Genomic DNA, 24,551 nt, shown 5'->3' on the forward strand with positions numbered 1-24,551 from the left:
GTTGTTTATCCATTCTATATATAATAGTTTGCATCTGCTAATCCCAAACTCTGAATCCTTCTCTCTCCCACCCCCCTCCCCCTTGGCAACCACAAGTATGTTCTCTATGTCTGTGAGTCTGTTTCTGTTTTGTAGATAAGTTCATTTGTGTCATATTTTAGATTCTACACATAAGTGATATCATATGGTATTTGTCTTCCTCTATAAAGAGCGTTGAAGGAAGGAGTGTGTGGTCTCTACACTTGAGAAAATGTAGCAAGGCATGGAGGTGTGTGTTGCAATTATGCCCCCAAATGACATGAATGATGAGTGTCAGCCAGAGGAATCTGCAAAATGTTGGTGACGGAAGTCGCAACTAAGACGGGCTTTGAAAGAGGGATGTGGTTTTAATAGAGAGACATTGGAGGAAAAGGTTGGAATTCCAGACAAGGGGAACTGTGTCAGGGAAAGCACTTGGTTGAAAGGTTTGGAGGTGAGCCAGTAATCTGGCTTTGTGGTGTGAAGGCTGGAGCTCAGGCTGAAAAGGTAGAGCACTGACCACCATGAAAATCAGTCTTGGCTGGATCCTGTATAGAAAGAGAGTGAAAACTTTGGAGCAGGGAGTAAGCGCTTCACAGCTGCATTTGGACGCTGCTTCAGCCATGGTGTGATGGATTCAGAAACAGCAGCCAAGATGTCTCTGGAAAACATCGCTATCGTTCCAGAAAAATTCATGAGAGTAGTGACAGTGGGAATGGAGAGAAAGTGCAATCCATATTGGTTGGTATGTCCCCAGCAATGCTTACCACGTTCACTCTTAGCTGAGACCAAGCATTTGGGGCGGGTGGGGAAGGGGCGTGTAAATTCACTACCCAAATCATGCAGTACACACTTAACAAAACCAAATCAACGTACACGATCTGAACCCACGTCATCTTCATTCGTAGTAAACGCCGCTCTACCTTCAGCTAATAGATTTATTTGTTTAGCTTAGATCTCTATTCTATTTATACAAAATTAGGTGGCACGTAAAACAAGGGATTTTCTTTATTCCACCAAGTTTACCTGTATTGCTTGCTGAAAATATTTTTAACTGATTTGAAACTGATTTTTTTTTGCTCTTTAAATTGTTTTTAAAATGTTTAGTTATGAAGTATTTCAGAGAAAAGTTTAAAAATACACTTGTTTAACAGACGCAGCCTAAGTGTCCATAGCAGGATGAATGGATAAAGAAAATGTGATATATACATATGATAGACTATTATATTTAGCCTTAAATAAAGAAGGAAGTCCTGACAGGCGTTAACATGGATCGACCATGAGGACGTTATGCTAAGTGAAATAAGCCAGTCACAAAAGGACAAATACTGGATGATTCCACTTATATGATGTATGTAAAGTAATCATACTCATAGAAAAAGAAAATAGAATGGTGGTTGCCAGGAGCTGGGGGAAGGCAGAACGGGGAATTATTGTTTAATGGGGAAAGGGTTTTAGTTTTGCAAGATGAACAATTTCTAGAGAGGTACTTCACAGCAATGTGCATACAATTAATAATCTTAGATTTAATTCTCTCTTCTGACTTTCTTTTTACTATTATTTGCTATGACATCTATTTTAACCCGATACCAACTTTGTAACCCCCATTTTCAAGTATTTGAAATAAATAAGACAGATTTTAATGCTATCTCAACTTTCAGTCTGTTTTTGTCTCTTGGAGATAAAGTGTAATTGTTAGAAACAGCATACAGTTGAACATTTTTAAAAAAATCATCAGTAACCCTTCATAATCTTACAGATAAATTTAATCTATTTGCATTTTATATTACATTTGAACCAGCACTTCCAGTTATTTGGGGCATGTGCCTGGGTTTAACAAATAAATTTGTAGTTTTTTAAAGATCATTTTGCATATTTTAATATGTCAGTTTATCTTTCTTAGCATGGTTTTTGATTTCCTCTTTTCACTTGCATTGTTTTTGAAATAAACTTTAAACCGTGTCCCTTTGACCAAAATCAGAGGGCAATCTCAGAGAAGTGACCTATTTGTCCTGGGTTCACTGTAATCTTCAAGATGAGTGTCTGAGATCCACAGAAACTAGCTGAGTCTGGTCGGCACGGATCTGGTGGAAACAGCCCTACATCACCAGGTTTCAAAGGCCATCACAGGCTTCCTGTTTGCATGTGGGTGCAAGTTCCCCTGTGGGAGTAAACTTTGAGAAAGTAGAGGTTTTTTTCAGCAGCAAGACCCGGACCAGGTGATGGATCAGGGAACCTTGGGCAGGAAGCCGTAGTTCCATCCTGGCAAAGGAAACTACCAGAAAAGACACGGGAGCTGGCCAAATTGGGGTCCACAGCATGGCCCTGTTCAAGCAGATGTCTGGAGTAGAGGGTCAAGGAAAAGTTTCATCAAGTACACTGGCCACCCAGCTTGGGAACTACAGGTAATTGTTAGTCTAAATTCACACTTGGAACACTGATCCCAGAGATGGACCCCAGGCTGCCTTTCCTGGACGTGGTCATGAACAACAAAGGATTTGAGGTCAGGCTGACCTTGAATTAAGTCTCCACATGCTAACTATGAAATGTGGAATCAGTGATTGTTACTTAACCTTACTTTCCTCCATTGTGAATGAAGATAAATGTAGTACACGTCTCACATGGCTCTTTTATAGTTGAAAAAAAAACAGGGGGTTAAAGTTAATGTAGGTAAAAGTGCATGACACCACAAAGGGCTCAATACATCCTAGTTAACATTGTTATTAGGATTCATGACCATGAGCGGGAAGGGATTCCAGGCTGGGCTGTCTCTGGTTCTGGGATGGGGAGAACTGATTTTCCGCTGACCTGAGTGAGGCTGACCAGGGGCAGCGGGAACAGACTCTGTTCGCTTAATCAAAGAGGTTCCTGAAACTTCCTTGCTGAAGGGCTGCCTAACCTCCCACACTGCTGCTTGCCCAGTTCTCTCGTGAAACAGGTTCTCGGTTTTCGAAGGGAGAGGGAGGAACACTGCCAGTGAGTGCTTTGCTCAGAAAACCGTGGGGTTTCTTCTCCCACTTTTCCTAAATCCCTCCTGCTTTCACTTAAACCAAAGGATTTTGTTTCCAGAAGCTTTTCACTTTAGCTTTTTCCTCTCTGACTCGATTTCTCAGTCACGTGCCTCACCTGGTCTTTCAAAGAAGATGATGCTGATCTTTAGGTCTCTCTGATTTTAAGATGAACAGAAATCAGCAAAAGGAAAAAAAAAAAAAGCACTGCATATCTGTCCGACCCTGCCTTGCTCTCACAGCCCAGGGACTGCCCCCAGCTCTGCTGTTTGAATAACCTCTGGGTGTGTGATCCACCCCCCCACCCCAGCTTAAGTTTGAACTCCAGAACAAATATTTGTCCTGTTTTGGAGCAAAGTTTGAGAGCTCTCTTCTTCTCTTTTCTCTCAATTCTCTTTTTGAAAACCAACTGTACGGCTCTGTTGTCCCTCTGATCGTGGCTCAGGGAACAGTGGGCTCCTTCCAGACCCGGCGCCGGAGAGCTGGGCAGAGCAGCCTAGCACAATGAAGGGGCTCATGTGCTTTCTTGTCTGCTTCCTCCTTTCTGAATCACAGGGCTTCGAAATCCCCACCAACGGACTTTCAGAGGTAAGTGCTTCCAGAAGACTTCCTTGCTGTCGGCCCCATATGTTAGCTTGGTAAATAACTTGTTACCTGTTGCTATTCAAGGACGGTATTCTGTGTGGAATGGAAATTCATGATAAAATTAATCTGAGTAGACGTGTTCACTATTATAATTACTGGAACCTGGGTTTACCCTTTTTTTGATTCAATATTTGTATATATTGGAAAATGACCACCACAATGTCTTTAATATCTCTCACCATACATAGTTACAGTGTTTTCCCCTTGTGATAAGGATTTTTAACTTTTTATTTTATATGGAGTATAGTTGATTACCAGTGTTGTGATAGTTTCAGGCAGACATCAAAGTGATTCAATTATACATGTATCTATTCTTTTCCAAATTCTTTTCCCATTTAGGTCGTTGTATAATATTGAGCAGAGTTCCCTGTGCTATACAGTAGGTCCCTGTTGGTTATCTGTTTTAAATATAGCAGTGTGTACATGTCAGTCCCAAACTCCCTAACTATCCCTCTCCCCCTCCCTTCCCCCCCGGTAACCATAAGTTCTGGAACATATATTTACCCTTTAAAGCATTAACAGGTTTTGCATGAGAACCAAGTTCATAGCCCGGCCCCATAGTGTACCGTTTACGAAGTACAGCTGCCCCCTCCTTATCTAAAAAATTGGGGATAATAATTGATCTAACCCAAAGGGTTGTTATAAGAATTAAGTGACATATGTAAACTACCCAGCACAGTGCAAACCTGAGGAAGAACTTAATAATTATTAGCTCTCATAACTATTATTATGAAATATCATTATCACTCTTTTACTTAAGAGTATATAGAAAAGTCATTTTCAAAGCACTTTGTTTGTCATACCTAAGTGAAAATGATTTCCAAATTAAGGACACTTAATATTCTTGTTAAAGGGGAAGATAGGGCAAATGGACGGGCAGAGTGTAGGAATTACTCCTGGGGAGCTCAAGGTCTTCACTTCAGACCCTTGATCATCCCCAACATATTGAAAGTCTTGGACTGAAAGTCATATAAGAGCTTTTTTTTTTTTTAATAAATTTATTTTTGGCTGCGTTGGGTCTTTGTTGCTGCACGTGGGCTTTCTCTAGTTGCGGGGAGCGGGAGCTACTCGTCGTTGCAGTACGTGGGCTTCTCATTGCAGTGGCTTCTCTTGTTGTGGAGCACGGGCTCTAGGCATGCGGGCTTCAGTAGTTGTGGCTCGCGGGCTCTAGAGCGCAGGCTCAGTATTTGTGGCTCATGGGCTTTGTTGCTCCACGGGTTGGGTGGGGTCTTCCCGGACCAGGGTTCAAACCCATGTCCCCTGCATTGGCAGGGGGATTCTTAACCACTGCGCCACCAGGGAAGCCCCAAGAGCTATTTTGATGCCAGAAAAGCAGCATGTATTCTGGGAATATCCTAGAAGGCTCAGCGGCTTGTGATACTTACAGAGTGGATTACCTACAAAGATGCCAAAGAACACGATGGCATATTTGCAAGAAAAAAAAAATCACCCTGTCTGCCTAGAAACTATCATATTTTCTAACACTTAAAAAACTACCAGAGTATGTTGGAAATCTCATTGACGAAGCCAGGAGTTGGAGGCAAGATATCCAAATGTGTTTGTGCTTTTTCAGTCACTTACTGGCATTCCTTTCACATCGCCATTTCTAACTCAATGGATAGTGGTCCACATTTACCTAGTAAGACACCTCTGATGCCCCCAAGATCTACCCAGTACTTCTGCCAGGCACCTACCTGATCACTGGGCTCCTGTAACCCCTACTGGGATATCCCATCATCTTCAGGCAAACTCAGAAATGAACTCCTGCCTCCAGCAAATTTGGAGATACTAACTCTCATTTACTCACCTCTGAGACGTAACTAGCAAACAAATATATTAAAGAAATCATTGTAGGGACTTGCCCTGGTGGCGCAGTGGTTAAGAATCCGCCTGCCAATGCAGGGGACACGGGTTCAAGCCCTGGTCCGGGAAGATCCCACATGCCACGGAGCAACTAAACCCGTGCACCACAACTACTGAGCCTGTGCTCTAGAGCCAGCGAGCCACAACTACTGAGCCCGTGTGCCACAACTACTGAAGCCCGAGTGCTATAGGCCCACATGCTGCAACTAGTGAGCCTATGTACTGCAACTACTGAAACCTGCATGCCTAGAGCCCGTGCTCCGCAATAAGAGAAGCCACCGCAATTAGAAGCCCGCACACTGCAATGAAGGGTAGCCCCTGCTCTCCACACTAGAGAGAAAAAAAAAAAAAGAAATCATTGTAACAGACACAGAAAACAAACTTAATAGTTCCAAAGGGAAAAGGGGGGAAGGATAAATTAGGGATTTGGGATTAGCAGATACACACTACTATATATAAAATAGATAAATGGCAAGGACCTACTGTATATATAGCACAGGGAACTCTACTCAATACTCTGTAATAAGCTGTATAGGAAAAGATAGTGAAAAAGAATAGATTATATGTATATAATCTATATATATATATTATATATATAGCTGAATCACTTTGCTGTACACCTGAAACATTGTAAATCAACTATACTTCAATTAAAAAAAAAGAAATCATTGTATGAAAAATGAGATTGCCCAGAGATATAGAAAACAAGACAAAATAATATATTGAATACAGTACCTTATGCCTGTCACCAGCTCCCTGTTTTTTGTTGATAGAAATAAACATCCTAAATTCTTTTTTAAGTTTGCAGAATATGGAGACCTTGTGGAACTGGCCCCAGGCAAATTTCAATTTGTGCCAGAGAACCGGAGGTACCAGGTACAGTAAACCTCAGTTCCAAAAGGGAAAATAAGTGAAAGAGATCATGACTGAAGAAATAAGAAAAGGCTTGAGGTGATTTTTGCTACATTTTCTCAAGAGCATGTTTTTTTAGCAGCAAAGAGTCGGGTGGTTTTACACCCGGGGGAAACACTGTCCAGCTGAAATAAAGGGAAACCTCCACATGGCTGTCTGTTCATCTTCAAACTGTAATGGTCACCTTGGTCCCTTAGAGAATACATGGCTACATGTTTTCTTCAAAGTTTAAGATTATGGGATAGTTTTACTGCCTTGTATGGAAGAGTTTCCTCTTAGGACACTTCCTATTGGGGCCGCACGTGCTCTCCTACCAGTCTGGGTCACTACTGTCTCGGGGAGTTGCTCAGAGAGCACAGGGGACCTGACCATGCTGGCGGTCTCCTCCCGCATGCCAGCAACAGCACAGACAAAATGCTCTAACTCATGGGGTGAGTTCTCCAGGGAGCCAAGAAGGGTTTGGCTTCTCCCATGTAGAGCCCAGGTGCTAAAAAAGGAGGTATTTGTGGAAGCAACTCTAAGCTGACCTATGACATCTTTTGTGCGGGTACGAATTTTTGACCTGCTGCAAGTCCAGGCTTTTTGTAGACCGATAATATTAAAACCCAGTAGGCAAGTCCTCACGTCAGAGTCTTCATCTAAAAGGGAAAACTTCATCGTTGGGAATTGCATTCAAAAAGTCCAAAAGACCCACAGGCATAGAAAACAAACTTAGGATTACCAAAGGGGAAAGGGGGAGAGGGATAAATTAGGAAGTTGATTAACAGATACACACTACTATATATAAAACAGATAACCAGGACATCCCTGGTGGTCCGGTGGTTAGGACTGCACGCTTCCACTGCAGGAGGCACAGGTTCGATCCCTGGTTGGGGAACTAAGATCATGCAAGCTGCACAGCACGGCCAAAAAATAAATAAAATTAAATAGATAACCAACAAGGACTTACTGTATAGCACAGAGAACTATACTCGGTATTTTGTAATAAACTATAAGGGAAAAGTATCTGAAAAAGAATAGTTATATATGTAGGTATAACCAAATCACTTTGCTATACACCTGAAACTAACACTAAACTAACACTGCTTCCCTGGTGGCGCAGTGGTTAAGAATCCATCTGCCAATGCAGGGGACACAGGTTCGAGCCCTGGCCCCAGAAGGTCCCACATACCGCGGAGCAGCTAAGCCCGTGCGCCACAGCTGCTGAGCCTGGGCTCTAGAGCCTGTGAGCCACAACTACTGAAACCAGCAAGCCACAACTACTGAAGCCCGTGCGCCTAGAGCCGGTGCTCCACAACAAGAGAAGCCACCACAATGAGAAGGCTGTGTGCAGCAACAAAGACCCAGTGCAGCCAAAAATGAATAAATAAATAAACTATGCTTCAATTAAAAAAAAGTCTAGAAGAAAGCAGTCGTTGGCCTCGCTATGTCACATAATACCCCCTAAAATTTCAACTCACCCCAAATCAGGCAAGCTAAGCTAATGTCCCACACCTTAATTATTACTTTAAAATCCATCTGACATTAAAGGTTCACCCATCACTCTAAAGCCAGTCAGTTTTCCATGCCCACAGGACAGTCATTCATGTGGATACAGTAAGTCCCCTACATAAGAATGAGTTCCGTGCTGAGAGCACGTTCGGCAAGTCCAATTTGTTCGTAAGCATGACATAGTTAGCCTAGGTACCCAACTAACACAATCGGCTATAAACCTACTGTAATAGGTTTATAATACTTCTCACACAAATAATGCATAAAAAACAAACACAAAAAATAAAACTTTTAAAATAATATTTTTAATTTTAATTTTTAAAATTTATTTGTTTATTATTTTTGGCTGCGTTGGGTCTTCATTGTGGTGTGTAGGCTTCTCATTGCCGTGACTTCTCTTGTGGAGCACGGGCTCTAGGTGCGCGGGCTTCAGTAGTTGTGGCACATGGGCTCAGTAGTTGTGGCTCGTGGGCTCTAGAGCACAGGCTCAGTAGTTGTGGCACACGGGCTTAGCTGCTCCACGGCCTCCCAGACCAGGGCTTGAACCCATGTCCCCTGCACTGGCAGGCGGACTCCCAACCACTGCACCACCAGGAAATCCCAAGAAAACATTTTTAATCTTACAGTACAGTACCTTGAAAAGTACAGTAGTACAGTACAACAGCTGGTGTACAGGGGATGGCATCGAGTGAACAGGCAAGAAAAGTTACTGCCTGGAGGAGGGAGAGGAGGTGGGAGATGGTAGAGCTGAAGGATCGTCAGAAGTAGGAGACGGAGGGCAAGCTGCGATTTCACTCATGCCTGACGTTGATGGAATGCACGTTCGCATCTTCAGAAGTTCGCAACTTGAAGGTTCGTATGTAGGGGACTTACTGTAATTCTCTAGCATAGCGGTTAGAGTACAGAATTTTCCACCGTGCTTGACTCAGGGGCTACACCAAGGAGGAAATGCATCCAAGTCTCTGCTCCCATGTAGCTTCATCTAGTGGAAGAGACAGACATGCCTTCCCGCTGCCTGGCTTTGAGGAAAGACTCTGCTGCTGAGAAAACAATCGGTCAGACAAATAGACAGGATAAAGGTGATCTGTGCTACTCAGCTTAAGTTTGGTTGAACATTTTCATTTGAAAACATAGGTTTTAGCATAGTATCAAAGGATGATGGGCATGCAACCAAAAAATGACTTGAGACATTTGTTCACAGAAACACACCAGTGGGAAAATAGCATTCAAGAATGTTTGATAATTATGTCTTGGTTCCAGTGAATGAGTTATAGCTCAGCACTGAAGGAAAAAATATCTTTTGAGAAAGTATATTTTGAGAAAACAGTTTTTGCCCTCAAGGTAATAAGCAACACGCTTCTGAAGAATGATTTTCCAACTTCCTTTCACAGAGGAGTGTTTCTGGAGAATCTGGAGAAATTGTGGTAAGTTTACTTTGATTTTGTTAAAAATTGATGTCTGAATGACTTTTCTGTTACCTATTATCGAGAAATCAATACGGGTGCCTCCTTTGTCTTCATCACTGAGAACGTTTACCTGACTTTCGAAATACCCCCTTGCCCAGTTCTGTTTGGAAGTGTGTCTAAAATTCAGCATGAAAGGGTTCAGTTTGTATGCAGCCGGGAGAGCTGTCCCCAGGAGCTGAAAATGTCCCTTCTCTTTACTTTCGCAAGTTTTGCCAACAGTGTAGGTGTTTTTGGAATAAAAACTGTATTTATTCCAACAGAACAGTTTTGATTTAAAATAGGACACCTAACAGCTTTGGAGGGTAAAGCGTGAGTGTGGAAAAAGCACTCAAACATGAAATGGCCCGATTCCCTGAGATGTTCGGAGTAGAGCTTCCTGTGGCAAGAAAACATCAAGAGGAAGGGGTTCCCTGGGCTTCCTGCTCTGAACTGACAACAACTGTGAGAAGCTCTGGGTTAAGGGGGAAGAAGGACAAACAATGTAGCCTGGGTTTTATCTCAGCTTGAGGTGGGCTTGATGTTAATGTGTTGAAAGGTTTAATCTTGGATGACAGAGTTTAGGGATATGACACCTAGTATTGAAATAAGCAAAACCTTTCGGAGAAAAAAGCAAAACCTAGTGGGTCACATCACTGCCATAATCCTGACTGTTTAGAGTCACCTCCTAAAAGATGTGCATTTGCAGTACTTTGTCTTTGAGCATACGGATACTGGAACTGCCTTAAATCAGTAGAGAAGGATTGGGATTAGGGGTCCAGAGTACTGGACTGCATCAAAGTGCCGTCTGCAAGATATTCTGTTCTTTGCTCACATCCATCAGCATTCTCATGTTTTGTTTTAATTTGGGAAAGGACAAGAGGACTGCGAGAAGGTGAAATTACAATAGATAAGGTTGAAGAAGGTAGGTGGCAGTGTGGGGCTTTGGGGACCACATGTGTCTTCCACCCCACCGTACCCCTGGAAGTGCCCAGGTCCCCTTCCAACGCTGCAGTCCTGCATCCTTCCTTCCCTCTGGCCCTGCATTCGAAGTTATTTCCTGCACTTCCGTAATCCAATCTTGCTTCCCCACAACCATTTTCTCCTCGTATTCTAACCTTTAAAATCATTTTTAATAGACTCATAGCGCTTGAAAGGCATCTCAAGATATCTCAGGCCTTTTGTTATTAAATTTTATTTATTTTAATTTCATTTTTCCTCTGACTTTTAAATTTTTATTGTTGTTGATATTTATTTAATTTATGACTTTGCTTTTTTAATCTTTGATCTGTTTGGTTCTGAAAAGGGCACATTAAAGTTTACTAATGACAAAAAAAAAAAAAAAAAGGCTTCTGCCTGAGGGGTATTCCAAGAAGTTAGGAGAATGCTTAGTAATACCTGAGTTGTACGCTTAATGATGCCTTAGAATTGTTTGTAATAAAATGGACCAATGTTAGCATTGAATACGTAGTGAAGTTCTGTGTCATTTTTCTGAGTACAGTTGTATTTTCTCTCCAATTACAGGAAGATGTTGATCAAGTGACTCTTTATAGCTATAAACTCCGGTCTACTATCACTTCCCGAATGGCCAACACTGTCATCCAGACCAAAGTGGTGAACCACTCCCCACAGCCTCAGAATGTCGTGTTCGATGTGCAGATTCCCAAAGGGGCCTTCATCTCCAACTTCTCCATGTGAGTAACTCCTGTGCAGAACCAGAAACTGGATATGCTCTGCTCACAGAATCGAGCCCCGTCGCAGTTAGGATGGACCTTAATGGCCACCTATTCCAGTGGTTCTCACTTTCAGAGCTGTGGACCCACTGGACATCAAGAGTCATCTTGGGGTGGGTCCCAGTATTTTGCTTCTGTTCAGAGTAACAGAATTTGTGAAGCATTTGCTTTTCTTTTCTAATAAATTAAAGCATCCTTAAGCCTATCTCTGTGGTAACAACCTCCCACTTACTTGGGGAGAGAAAAATATATGGAGTTGCTCTGGGTTACAGGAAACCATATATGAGTGTGTAGGAGGTGGCAGGTCAGCATCATCTATCACGTTTCTTTATGGGGAAAAAAAAGTGGAGAACCGCTGATTAAATCCAGTCACGTGTCCAGTGCTTGAATTCCTTTGTGTAGCCGCTGACAAGTGAATTACCCAGGCTTGACTTGAATATCTCCTTAATGATAAACTCACTACTTTCCAAGGCAATTCACTCAGTGGTTGGCAGCGCTTAGAATTATTTCTGCCACTTAATTGAAATCCATTCCATTTCCTACTCGATGACTCTAGTTCTATTCACAAAAGAATTCTTAAAAAATTCCCTACAAAATGCATACTGAAGTGTTCAAGGATGAGATGGTCAGCTATCTGAGATTGGCTTCAGAATAAATGAGGTGGAAGGAGGGAGTATAGACAATGTAGGTTGGCTGAGTATTGATAATGGTGTAACTCAGTGATGGTTTCATGGAGGTGTCTTACATTATTGTTTTTTTGTTTGCTTAAAGATTGCCATAATAAAAAAATTTTAAACCACCCCAATGTCTTTCAAATAGTGAAGGCCAGTTATTTTGTTCCCACCCTGAGGCTTCATTCATCAAGGGTAAACTTTCCCTGTTCTGCCAATAGAGGAATAAATAAAATAAAAGGTTCAAATACCAAGCACTTTGGCTTCTAAAAATGGCAGAGCCATTTTAATTATATTTTCTAAACAAAACAAAGCTTCTAAACAAAACAAAGGTTAGGGGGGAAAAAGACAATTTGTGACTTGGAATTGGACTTACTGGAATTGGAATTCATGGATTTTGAATCCTTTGAATTGTCTGAGAAATTTATTTCCGAAAAAAGTTTTTTAGTCAGCCTTTTCTAAAAAGCAAATGTAGAAGGAAAACCTTTTATGTAGTGGTATTATATGACACTGCCTAAAAAATTATATTAAAACTAGTTTAATAAATTCTTATTTTTAAACTATATGACTAGATATTCCAGGTATCTCATCTTTCCGTTTTCCTTCATTCTTTCAATTCATCCCCATCTCATTCCTTAGAAGATTTGAGGTGATGAAAGACAGAATTGTGAAATATATGTTTATTTTGATCTCTCTGTACTCCTGGCTGAATGTATAAGATCAGAGAAGATAGCTCCTTACATCACCACAATTTAACATGAACCGCACAGACCTCCATCTCCAGTCAAAAAACTTCTCCTGCCTATTTATCAAGGTTCCGAATATTCCACCATTAGAGATTATTTCCTTTTGTCATAAAAACTTTTTGGTCTTCGAACCTTAGCATGATTTGATGGAAATAGTGCCGACCTGGGCACACGGGGTCCAGTTCTAGCTCTGCCTCTGAGCAAGTGTGTGACCTCAAGCAAGTCGCTTGTCTCCTTGGCTCTGATTTCTCTCACCTACAGAGGTGAACCAAGGGTGCTCGACAAGCGTGCTGTTGGCATTTGGGACAGGAAACTCCACCTCACATTGCAGAATGTCTAGCACTCTTGGGGTCACCCCATAATGCCAGTAGCCCTTCTCAGTCATCAGAACAGCCAAAAACTTCTCCACGCACTTCTAAATACCTCCTTGGGGAGAGATACTGCCCATTTGAAGGCCAGATGTTCCATTTTGCTTCTAAAATTCTGTCATTCAACTGCTCCAACTAATCATTATTGGGACGGATTAGGTGATGGCCAGCTAAAAGACAGAGGTGACATGAGCACACAGAGGTCCCCCAGGGAGATATTGGAGAGATAAACACAAACTTTGCAAAGAGATTGACAAGCACCTTTCTTTATCTTTCTTTGCTCCTTTCCACCCTCACAGGAGAGCAGAATGCCCTCAGGCCACCCCAGATCCTTAACACACAGGAGAATGATCTTATAAACCAAAAGTCAGCCAGATAACTAGTGACTTATCAGTCACCAATCCTAGGCACATTTGTCATTCCAAAGGGATGCACAAGAGAACAACCCTTAATCTGAAGGGTAAAACTGGAAAATGAAGAAACATTTAAAAATTTTTTTTATATTGGAGTATAGTTGATTTACAATGTTGTGTTAATTTCAGGTGTACTGCTAAGTGATTCAGTTGCACATATACATGCATCTATTCTTTTTCAAATTCTTTTCCCATTTAGGTTATTACAGAATATTGAGTAGAGTTCCCTGTGCTATACAGTAGGTCCTTGTTGGTTATCTATTTATATGCAGTAGTGTGTATATGATAATCCCAGTCTCCTAATGTACCTCTTCCCCTTCCACGTTTCCCCTTTGGTAACCATCAGTTTGTTCTTTAAGTCGGTGAGTTTCTTTCTGTTTTGTAAATAAGTTCATTTGTATCACTTTTTTTAGATTCCACATATGAGCGATATCATATGATATTTGTCTTTCTCTGTTCAACTTACTTCACTTAGTATGATCATCTCTGGGTCCACCCATGTTGCTGCAAATGGCATTATTTTATTCTTTTTTATGCTGAGTAGTAGTCCATTGTATATATGTACCGCATCTTGTTGACCCATTCCTCTGTCGATGGACACTTAGGTTGCTTCCATGTCTTGGCCATTGTAAATAGTGCTGCTATGAACGTTAGGAAGAAACATTTTAAACACTACAATATGCGAGAGGAAGCTTTTAGGACGGAAGCCCACCTCACCTCTCTTAATCACACTATCAGATAAAGGGACTCCTGTGAAATATGCAAACATCTCCATGTTTCCTGCAGGTTCAGAATGATAATTAAATAATTCATTAAGTCCACCTGGTTGGGTTGTTGGCTTGTTGTTTGTTTGTTGTGCTAAGACTACTATTTGGACCAACTGTAGGCCCTCTGTCATTTTTTAGGACTGTGGATGGCACGACATTTACTAGTTCTGTTAAGGAGAAAACAGTGGGCCGAGCCCTCTACTCGCAGGCCAGAGCAAAAGGCAAAATGGCTGGATTGGTGAGGTAAGGGGGGGGGGGTCCTCATCCACTGCTGCCCCCGCTCAACCCCAAAACCAGCCTCCAGGAAGGCACAGAACCTCACCCTCAGGGGGCAGAGTTAGGTATCGCCATTCCTGTTTCCCTAAGGCCTCCTGCAACACATGAGTTTTGGATGATCTCACACGTGTTAGCCTTACATAGCTTGCCTTGCATGTAGATGGCTGTCCTGTCACTAAACACTGATTCCCAGCAGAGTACAGAGAGGAACTACAGAAATATTGGTGATCTTGTTACAGCACTGACCACATACACAGAAAGAAAGGTTTGGAATTTGTCTTAATGATTTTCTTGGCCTATTTTTATGGGGTGGCACCTTTTTCAGCACCAGTTACTTAGTTTAGATTCTGTTTATTTTTTTCCCCTTATGGTCTTAAATAAGACACTGGAAATGCCACGCCACCCTCAAAGAGGCAGCCTCTACCACCAGAAATGTCAGAGGAATGTTCACTGATCCCACACTGCGTATCTAAGCTGCTCTCAGATCCTGCCACCTTTTTTTCTTCATCTCCTCCTCCTCCTCCTCCATACGCGCAAATTTCCCCTTAGTTGAAGTTCTTTTCATTTCATTCATGTGTTCATTCATTCAAAAAAATGCACTGAATATTAACACTGTACCCAGCTCTGTCAAAGGTGACAGCAACGCTGCAACAAACACCGTCAGGCCAGTGGAGGAGATGGCCACGGAACCGACAGTGTATAGGTGACTATAACATATAGGTGACCGTAACATATATAGCATATAGGTGACTATAATATATATATCATACAGGTGACTGTAATATGTATAATATTTAGGTGACTATAATACATATAACATACAGGTGACTATATAACCTATAGGTGACTATAATATATGTAACAGATGACTGTAATATATATAACAGATAGATGACTGTAATATATGTATTATATAGGTGACTATAACATATATACCATATAGGTGGCTACAGTATATATATTATATAGGTACGTGTAATATATATAATATATAATGGGGTAATATATAATGGTATAATGCGCTAATGTAGAGATGGTACAAAACCCTATGGGAGTTCCAAGTACCAAGTGAACAGTTCTGCCTGGGGGTCCAGAAGATCATCACAGAAGACTCGATGTTTGAGCTGAGCCCAAAGAGATTAATAGAATTCAGCCAGGAGAAAGGACAGGAGAAATTCCAAGCCAGGGGAACATCTCCAGCATGCATCCAGGTTAATAAGTGCTTTAAGTATCATTTTGCCATCTTTACCCATCACTTTGACCACATCATCCATCCATTTATTATTTCTTCATTCCACAAATATTTATTTACAGCAGAAACTCCTCCAGGTACTGCGGATACAGCAGAGAACACGGAGCTCACATTGTAGCCTGCCCCCCCCGACCCAGATACATCAGGCCTCTCACCCCACGCTCTAATCCTAAGCTCTGTACCCGGCCGTGCTCGTCTTTTTCTTCAGCTGCCCTGTATCCCAAGCTCACTTCTTCATGGTACTTCCCTGATCCCAAACGATCCGATTATGCATGGTCTCACCTTGCTTATTTAGCTGTTTAATTTTATTTTTAAATCACCCATTGTTTCTCCTAATGCTCAAATCTCCCTCATTTGACAATCCTGCTGTTTTCTCTTTAAAACCATAAACACCTCAAGATTAATGATCACATTGGACTTGGTGTGTATGGGACTAAATAAGGCATTAGTGCTGGAAATACACATTCAGTTTGATGAAATAATAGATGTCTTCTTTCTGAAGACTTTCAAAATATAAAGAATCTCTAGAACGAGTCTCAAAAGCAGTAGAGGAAAGGCGTGCTATCTTTGGAATCATCTAAACTTGGGTTTGAGTTCCTACCGTACAATTGACTCACCGTGTGGTCTGGAGCGTTTACTTACCCTTTGTGAGCCTCATCTGTCATCATTTGATAACTGAGGGTATTGGGATCCAGCTTGCAGAGCTGCTATAATAGCAATGATATGTGTGTCCAGTTCCTGGTACATAGTAGGTGATCAATAACTAGTAGCTCTTTGCAGATGACACTCAAATTTGTAAGAAGCTCTGGAAGAAAAAGATCAGGTAGAGGAGAAGAAAATTCCAGGCTGGTGGCATGAAATTTATCTAGAAGTTGCAGTTACCTCTACTGTACCTACCGTTCAGTCTTCCGAACAATGAGCAGGTTACTAGCCCAGGGAAGCCCGGCTGCCCTCTGCGTAGCTTCTGCCTCTGATGACTCACGTGGGGGCCTCGCACCTTTAGGAGCAGAGCCCTCGATATGGAGAACTTCAAAACCGAAGTGAACATCGCCCCCGGAGCAAAGGTGCAGTTTGAACTTCATTACCAGGAAGTGAAGTGGAGGAAGCTGGGGTCCTACGAGCACAGGCTCCACCTGCAGCCGGGACGACTGGCCAAGCACCTGGAGGTGAGCCCATCCTCCTACGGCTCTGTCCCTCATCTGTGCTTTCTGCCTGTCCCCACTCCTTGTGGTGTTCCATGCCACTCGACACTGCAGGTCAGGGTGGCGTGCAGAAAGGATTCTGGGTTTGGAGTCAAGCAGGCCACTTCCTTGCGGATTTCAGTGCCAGCTCATCTCCTTATTAGCTGTGTCAGTTTCCTGTGGCCTGCTGTAACAAATGACCACACACTGGGTGGCGAGTCTGTCCTTGCTTCTCCTGGTATCTGGAAGCTGCTGGCATTCCTTGACTAGTGGCCACATCACTCTAATCTCTGCCCCCCTGGTCACATCACCAGGGTGTGACCTCTTCTGAGTGTCTTCTGAGTGTCTCGAGTCTCCCTCTGCCTTACTCTTGTAAGAACACTTGTCGTTGGCTTTAGAGCCCATTGGGTAGTGCAGGATGATCTCACCTCAAGATCCTTTATTGCATCTGCAAAGACCCTTTTTCCAAATCAGGTAGTAGTCACAGCTTCCAGGGATTTGATGTAGACATGTCTTTGGGGGGGCTCCATTTAACCCACTACACTGACCTTCCAACATGGGACAAGTTATCCTGAGCCTCAATTTTCTCACCTGTGAAAAGGGTACTACAACGTTCTTAGATTCCTTGGTTACAAGTGAGATGAGCTTATGGAAGTAGGTGGCAAATAATAGGAGCTCAGTGAAGGTTGAGGTAGTCGTCTTCATCTGCTCCACGTTCCCCACATTGCACCCCAGCTCTCTTCACCTCGAGAGCAATGCCTGTGGCAGGGCATTGGCTACCGATTTGAACTCACCTCTGCTGTAATCTTCGCCTCTTGCCTTGAGAACTGAGCTGCTCTTTTCTTGGCTCAATTCTTATTGACATCACGTGAACACTTGTGTAAGAGGCAGAGCAGAACTGGAAGAAACCCAGGGAAGTGCACAGTTCAACCTGCTCTGCATTTGACGCATAGGAAGGTGAAGCAGACAGGTTGTAATTTGCCCATTGATGTAGAAGATTCAAGGGGATGAATGAATGGATCATGGTAAAATTCTCATTCCATTCTTGTTTCTAAATAAGAATAGAATGGGGATTCTCCTGGTGGTCCAACGGTTAAGACTCTGTGCTCCCAATGCAGGGGGCCCGGGTTCGATCCCTGGTCAGGAAACTAGATCCCACATGCCACAACTAAAAGATCCCGCATGCCGCAACTAAGACCTGGTGCAGCCAAATAAATATTTTTTAAAAATAAATAAGAATGGAATGAAATAGAGTAGACAAAGGGGAATTAAATCCCAGAGAAATGAAGCAATAGAAGGGGAATACTAGGTTGCCCAAAAGGTCTTCAGCCTACATGGTGAGATGCATTGTGTCACACAGAATTTAAAGAACTTGCAGAAGTGATGGTGGAGCCATGCTGGGTCATCTTTGGGAAATCCTGAGGATGAGAAGAGCAGCAGAGGACTTAGTAAGTGTGCTTCTTGCTCAATCTTGAAAGATATTTTAATGCTTTGAGTAATTTCTTTCCCACCTCTAGGTAGATGTGTGGATTATTGAACCTCAGGGAATGAGATTTCTTCATGTCCTGGACACATTTGATGGGCATTTTGATGGAGTTCCCGTCGTATCTAAAGGACACCAGAAGGTACCGCAAGCATTAATGTTACAGAGTCTAAGAGGCCACTGGCTCCTGGGTTCTGCTCTCCTCCTCTGCTCTGGGGGATAGAAAAGCCGTCAGGTGCTGAGCTGAGGGAACTATATGAAGGAACAGTGATCCCTGAGCAAAGTCTAGGGTCTCCCACAGGATATACAGAATAATATTACTGATTGTTTCATTGCATTTTGACCAGAGTCTGTCCCTTTTGGGGGTCCTGTCCCACTTCCCCCAGGTAATTTCACTTGACCAGTAGCTAAAAGACAGTTTTCACAGGGACTTGAAAACCACCGGTCCAGTGGTTAAGATTCTGTGCTTCCACAGCAAGGGGCAAGGGTTCGATCCCTGGTTGGGGAACTAAGATCCTGCATGCCGCGCGGCGCAGCCAAAAAAAGACAGTTTTCACATAATACACAGTGGATTTTCATTAATCACAGCAAGAAATACTCAGCCTAATTCTCTCTGCCTTAATGGCCAATAGTAACCACCTTTGGAGGGATCAAAGTCCTCTAAGAACCTTTCACCAACTCTTTCTAGAGCTGGTAGCTGTTTCTTCCTTGGGGGGAAAGGGAGGAATTCTTTGAATCTCTTATGAAGGACTGAAATCAGGCCAACAGCACCGCAGGCTGTTAGATGCCCCCTCACATGCTTTGGCACCATCCCTTCCATCAACAACGAGACCACTGATGCTGCCCGGATGCAGAATGGCCCTGGACCTCCACCTGTGTGCACGAGAAGGTGCAGCTGTCAACTCCTCACCTGGAGAGGGAGGGGGGCCGAGACCGGGCTGTGACACTACTGTTCTTTCCAGGCACACATCACCTTCAAGCCCACGGTAGCACAGCAAAGAAAATGTTCCAACTGCTCTGAGACTGCGGTCGATGGTGAGCTCGTGGTGATGTACGATGTGAACAGAGAGGAGAAAGTCGGTGAGCTTCAGGTGGGTGAAAACAGACTCTGGGAGAATGGCCCCGCCAAAGCCTAAGAACTGTTTTTTGTTGAATAATTCCCCCTCATTCCCCCCCGGAATAAACCTTGCCAGCCTCTGGTTAGTTCCCAGCTGCCCAGGCAAGTGTCAAGGCTGCAGACAAGGGACTAAAAGCATATTTCTCTAAGTGTCGCTGAGCATTTTATGTCAAGATAACTGAATAAAGGTCATTGGGTCTCATGCCTTTGTCCCAGGAAGGTACGTCTAGGCCTCGAATGAAGAACCATAGGAAATCACAAAATGGGAATTTTCGATAACCTTCCAAGGCCCTTTGCAATGAGATGATCGAAGAAAGCACAGAGATTATGTTCCTTGTGAGATTTCTTGAGCATTTCCCTTTCCTCTTTTGTCACGTCTTAGATGTGTGTGCATATTTCCCTGTGCTAAAGTAATGAGGCCTTAGTAGCCAAGAGCCTCTCTCTTGGGATGAGAGAAGCACTTGAGCCAAGTGCTTCTCTCCAGGGATGGGGGGGCGGGTCGGGAAGTGTCCACAGCTACACACCTGACAGCTGGACACTGTAATGTCCTGGGGGAAGCAACCAAAGGGCAGTGGAAAGAGAATGAGGTGAGCCAGTCTTTAGCACCTACAAGAGAAGACAGAGGCGGGGATCAGGAATCCAGCTCCTCGCATTAACTTCTAGAACAACCCAGACTCCCCGGGGTGCACATCAAGGTCATTCATGGTCTGCCCAGTGGGTTCTCTGCCCTAACTCCTTGAATTCATCGTGCTGAACCACTTATAGAGCCCTAAGTGTGCCAAGGGCTGCCCTGTCTGGAAGTCTCTTCCCCGGCCTGGCCCCCAACCCCCAGCTCAGTCCAACCCCGACACTGGCAGCCTAACTGCAAACTCACGAACCCACGTTCAAGTCCAGCGTAGTTGCCCTTTCCCTGGGGAAGACTCCCCTGTCTGACTTAGATGCACCGCCACTGGGGGTGTTCTCGGAGCCTTTTATTTTTCCTGATCACGGACTTAACACCCTGTGCTGCAAATTGCCTCTTTATTTGTCTGGGTCCTTCATCGCCCGCGAGCCTCAGGAGAGCAGGGACTCTTCCTGATTCACCGTCGGTTAGCAGGGTGCCTGGGACGGAGGCTCTCGATGAAGACTGGGTGGGGTGGCAGGAGTGGAGGGAAAGACCCTAGGAGGTGAACTGCTGAGAAGGCTCAGACCTTCGCAGGGAAGGACAGAGTGGGAGCAGGAAGGAGAAAGGAGAAGCAGGTGGACACCAAGCCTCTGTTCTCTCCTGCTCCCTGTGACCACCCCTCTCCTCTCTGAGTCCCCAGACCCTCGTCTTCCTACATTCCAAACATTGGTAATGGTTTGGCTCACAGATGTGTTCTGGTTTCCAGGTGTTTAATGGATATTTTGTCCACTTCTTTGCTCCTGAGAACATGGACCCAATTCCAAAAAACATCCTCTTTGTCATCGACGTTAGTGGCTCAATGTGGGGAATAAAAATGAAACAGGTAAGTACCCCTGGTGGGCAGTGGTACCCGGGGCTCCCTACCTTTTCTCATCATCTCCTGATGATGCAGTTGTTCGAGGCCCCTTCCCCCCAGGGCTTGTCTCAGCTCAGGCTGCTAACGAAGTCACACAGACTGGGTGGCTTCTGAACAGCAGAGATTTATTCAAAGCTCACCTTTTTGAAAACTTTCATCTCAGTGTAACCTCTGCTCACTCTTCTGCTTCATATTCTTTTGGTTCTTCTGCATATAACCCTTTAATACCTTGCCATTGTTCATGAATAACTTTGACATCACTGTATGCATATATTTTCTAATTATGCTGTAATTCCTTGAGGGTGGCCATCCTGTCTCACATCTTCCAGTTCAGAGTTCAACATAGGCTTATTCAGGGTTAATGGTATAGATGCAATTCTAAACAAACAAGGAAATTTCTTATTTTATTCATCAATCCATCCATTCAACCAATTTGAACCACCAACTAACCATTCATTCATTCAGCAACCATTTCTGACCACCCAAGTGTTCACTACTGTTCTAGGATCCAAAAGACGGAAAAGACATGGCCCTGCCCACTGTGCTTCTACCCCGGTACCCGGGTCTCCACAGTGGTGTTTTTGACAGTTCGGGCTGGCTGATCCTTTGCTGTGGGGACCACGCTATATGTTGTAAGATGTTTAGCAGCATCCCTGGCCTCTATCCACTAGATGCCAGTGGCACCCACCCTCCCAGTCATGACAATCGAAAATGTCTTCAGACATTGTCACATATCCCCTGGGGAGAAAATTACCCTCAGTTGAGAACCACTGCTCTAATACAAGAGTTTTTTCACCCCTCCCTCCCTCCCTTCCTTCCTTCCTTCCCTCATTTAACAAGTATTTATTAAGCACCCACTATGTGTCAGGCACTTAGTTCATCACCGAAGTCTGAGATGACTATTACACACCCAAGTGAACACGTTAAGCAGGCTGTTGGCTCTACAGATCTGGTGCTCAGAGGTGAGATATTGAGATAGACACTTAGGAGCCACGAGTATGTAGAAGGTATTCACAGCCATGAGGCCAGGTGAAAACATCAAGGAGTAAGTGTAGATAAGAGAAGAAAACCAAGAGTCAAACTTACACTATTCCAGTAATTAGAATTATCTGAGGAGAAGACGAGGAACCAGCAAAGAAGACTAAGAAAAAGTAGCCAATGAAAGAAGAAGAAAACCAAGAGTGTCCAAGGCTCTGGAAGAAGACGAGGAAGTTATATTAGGAGAGAGATGTGACCAGTTGGTCCAAACGCTGCCCAGATTGAGTCTGATGAGGTGAGAATAGTCCACCGGATTTCACAACAACCTTGACGAGCGATGTTTCAGTGGAGGGATGATGGGGAAAACCTGAATGGAATGTGTTTCAGAAAGAATAGGAAAAGAAGATTTGGAGACAGTATGTTTAGACAGTTCCTTCAAGGAATCTTATTGCAAAGGGAAGTTGAGAAATGGGGCAAGTGGGTACATTATGAGGTTTTTAAAGGAATGAGAAATGATAGCATGTTACTCTGTTGATGGAAATGTACCAACAGAGGGAAATTCAAGATGCAGGAGAGGCAAAGGGCAGTTGCTAGAGCCATGTCCTTCAGTAGACGAGAGAGAATGCAATCTAGGTCACAGGTGGATGGATTTGCATTAGGCGGAAATACAACTACTGGTTCTTCTACATTACCAGGCGGGAAGGAAAAGTTTATGGGTACACGTACTGGCAGGTGGGATTTCATAGCGGTGGGAGTTGTGGAAATTTTCTTCTGACTGCTTCCATTTCTCAGTGAAGTAGGAATCCAGGTCATCAGCTGAGACAGGAGAGGCGGGTGTTGGTGGTTTGAAGGGGAGGGAGATGGGAAGCGATAATTACGTGGTAGTGGATGAGAAGGCTGAGTAGATGCACTTGAGAAGTACATTTGATTTTCAGGCACCACAGAGGGGACACTTGAAGCTCATAATCCTCAACTTAAAGTCAAGCTACTGAGACTGGTCATGCATGACAAAAGAAGACAGTAAAAGTTTAAGTATCAAAATACAGACAATACATGTTCAGAATACAGGAGAGGTAGATCTGTGTTGACTCAAGTGGATTTATATGGTTTTCTGGAAAAATTATAGCTTGAGCCAGTACTTGAAAGATGACTAGGATGAATTATTGGTCTTCCTCATTTCATCTAAGGCTTAGAGCTTATGTATTAAGACCCTTCTCTATTCTCTCTCAAAACAGACAGTGGAAGCGATGAAGACCATATTGGATGATCTACGCGCTGAAGACCATTTCTCCATGGTTGATTTCAACCACAATGTTCGAACCTGGAGAAACGATTTAGTCCCAGCTACTAAAACACAGATTGCAGATGCCAAGAATTACATTCACAAAATCCAGCCCAGTGGAGGTGAGTAGGTTTAGCCCACAGCCCAGTGAGAAACTTCCATAGGATTCAAATCTTGGTTCACTTAAGAAATACGATTCCCTACCCCAGTGGTCTTTGCCCAGTCTGCAGTGGTCTGCTTTAAATAATACATTTATTATTAAACAATGAATACTATGGTCGTGGTGAAAGCATAATCCATACCCCATCCCACACACATTTTTAACCATTCCATCCTCAGAAAAGGGTGTAAGTGATACTAGCCTTCTTATGACTCGCATAGCAAGAGAAAGACAAATACCATATGATATCACTAAGATATGACACAAATGAACTTATCTATGAAACAGAAACAGACTCACAGACATAGAGAACAGGCTTGTGGTTACCAAGGGCGACAGGGACGTGGGGGAGGGATGGACGAGGAGTTTGGGATTAGCAGACGCAAACTATTATATACAGGATGGATAAACAACAAGGTCCTACTGTATAGCACAGGGAACTATAGTCAATATCCTGAGATAAACCATCATGGAAAAGAATATAAAAAAGGAATGTATATGTATGTATAACTGAATCACTTTGCTGTAAAGCAGAAATTAGCACAACATTGTAAATCAACTAAACTTCAATTAAAAAGAGAGAAAAAAATCACATGTCATAACACATAATTGTTTACGGAACAGTGTCCAAGTATGTCAGCAAGGCTGAATTAGGTGACTTCAGTTTGGTGGTTAACAAAATGACTGTTGCTTTGAAAGGGTTAATTCATCTCTAAGGGAACCATTTACTACAAAGTGAATATTTTATTCCACTGGGGGATCTGGACCAGCCTGGTCAAAATTTGGAAAGCAATCGAATGATTTGGGTACTGAATAAACTATACATGAGTCGTCACCAGACAGATGAACCTGAACCCAAGACGTGATTGTTTCTGTGGAAAGTAAGAGTATGTAACAGAACAGCACATTCTATGGCTTTCACAGGGACGAATATCAACGAAGCACTCCTGCGGGCCATCTTTATTTTGAATGAAGCCAATAACTTGGGACTGTTGGACCCCAACGCGGTCTCGCTGATCATTTTGGTGTCTGATGGTGATCCGACAGTAGGCGAGTATCATTTACATTTTTAGTGATAAATATTTTTACTCTCGTTGCTTGGGAACGTGATTTGCTCAAAATGGGAACTCAAATGGCATTTGCCTGAGTGTCTAAACCATTTTAAAGCCATGCTTCCTAAAAGAAGGATTCTTTTGACCCTGAAGCATTCACTCCACTTAAAGCA

The 24,551-nt window shown here is 43.2% G+C and overlaps 1 protein-coding gene across 1 annotated transcript in view; it reads left to right on the plus strand.

The window, feature by feature from the left end:
* The first annotated feature begins 3,364 nt into the window (after positions 1-3,364).
* The window catches only part of ITIH2 (inter-alpha-trypsin inhibitor heavy chain 2), a 42,878-nt gene continuing 21,691 nt past the window's right edge, over positions 3,365-24,551 (plus strand). The window contains exons 1-11 of the mRNA XM_082450560.1: positions 3,365-3,614; positions 6,336-6,410; positions 9,329-9,361; positions 10,904-11,073; positions 14,216-14,320; positions 16,609-16,771; positions 18,304-18,411; positions 19,232-19,360; positions 20,757-20,873; positions 23,120-23,288; positions 24,251-24,376. Coding sequence (XP_082306686.1) covers positions 3,531-3,614; positions 6,336-6,410; positions 9,329-9,361; positions 10,904-11,073; positions 14,216-14,320; positions 16,609-16,771; positions 18,304-18,411; positions 19,232-19,360; positions 20,757-20,873; positions 23,120-23,288; positions 24,251-24,376 — 1,279 coding nt within the window. The 5' untranslated portion in view covers positions 3,365-3,530. The remainder of the gene's footprint in view (positions 3,615-6,335; positions 6,411-9,328; positions 9,362-10,903; positions 11,074-14,215; positions 14,321-16,608; positions 16,772-18,303; positions 18,412-19,231; positions 19,361-20,756; positions 20,874-23,119; positions 23,289-24,250; positions 24,377-24,551) is intronic.

This window comes from Balaenoptera physalus (genome assembly GCF_965194825.1).
Source record: "Balaenoptera physalus genome assembly, chromosome: 2".
Lineage (NCBI taxonomy): Eukaryota > Metazoa > Chordata > Mammalia > Artiodactyla > Balaenopteridae > Balaenoptera > Balaenoptera physalus.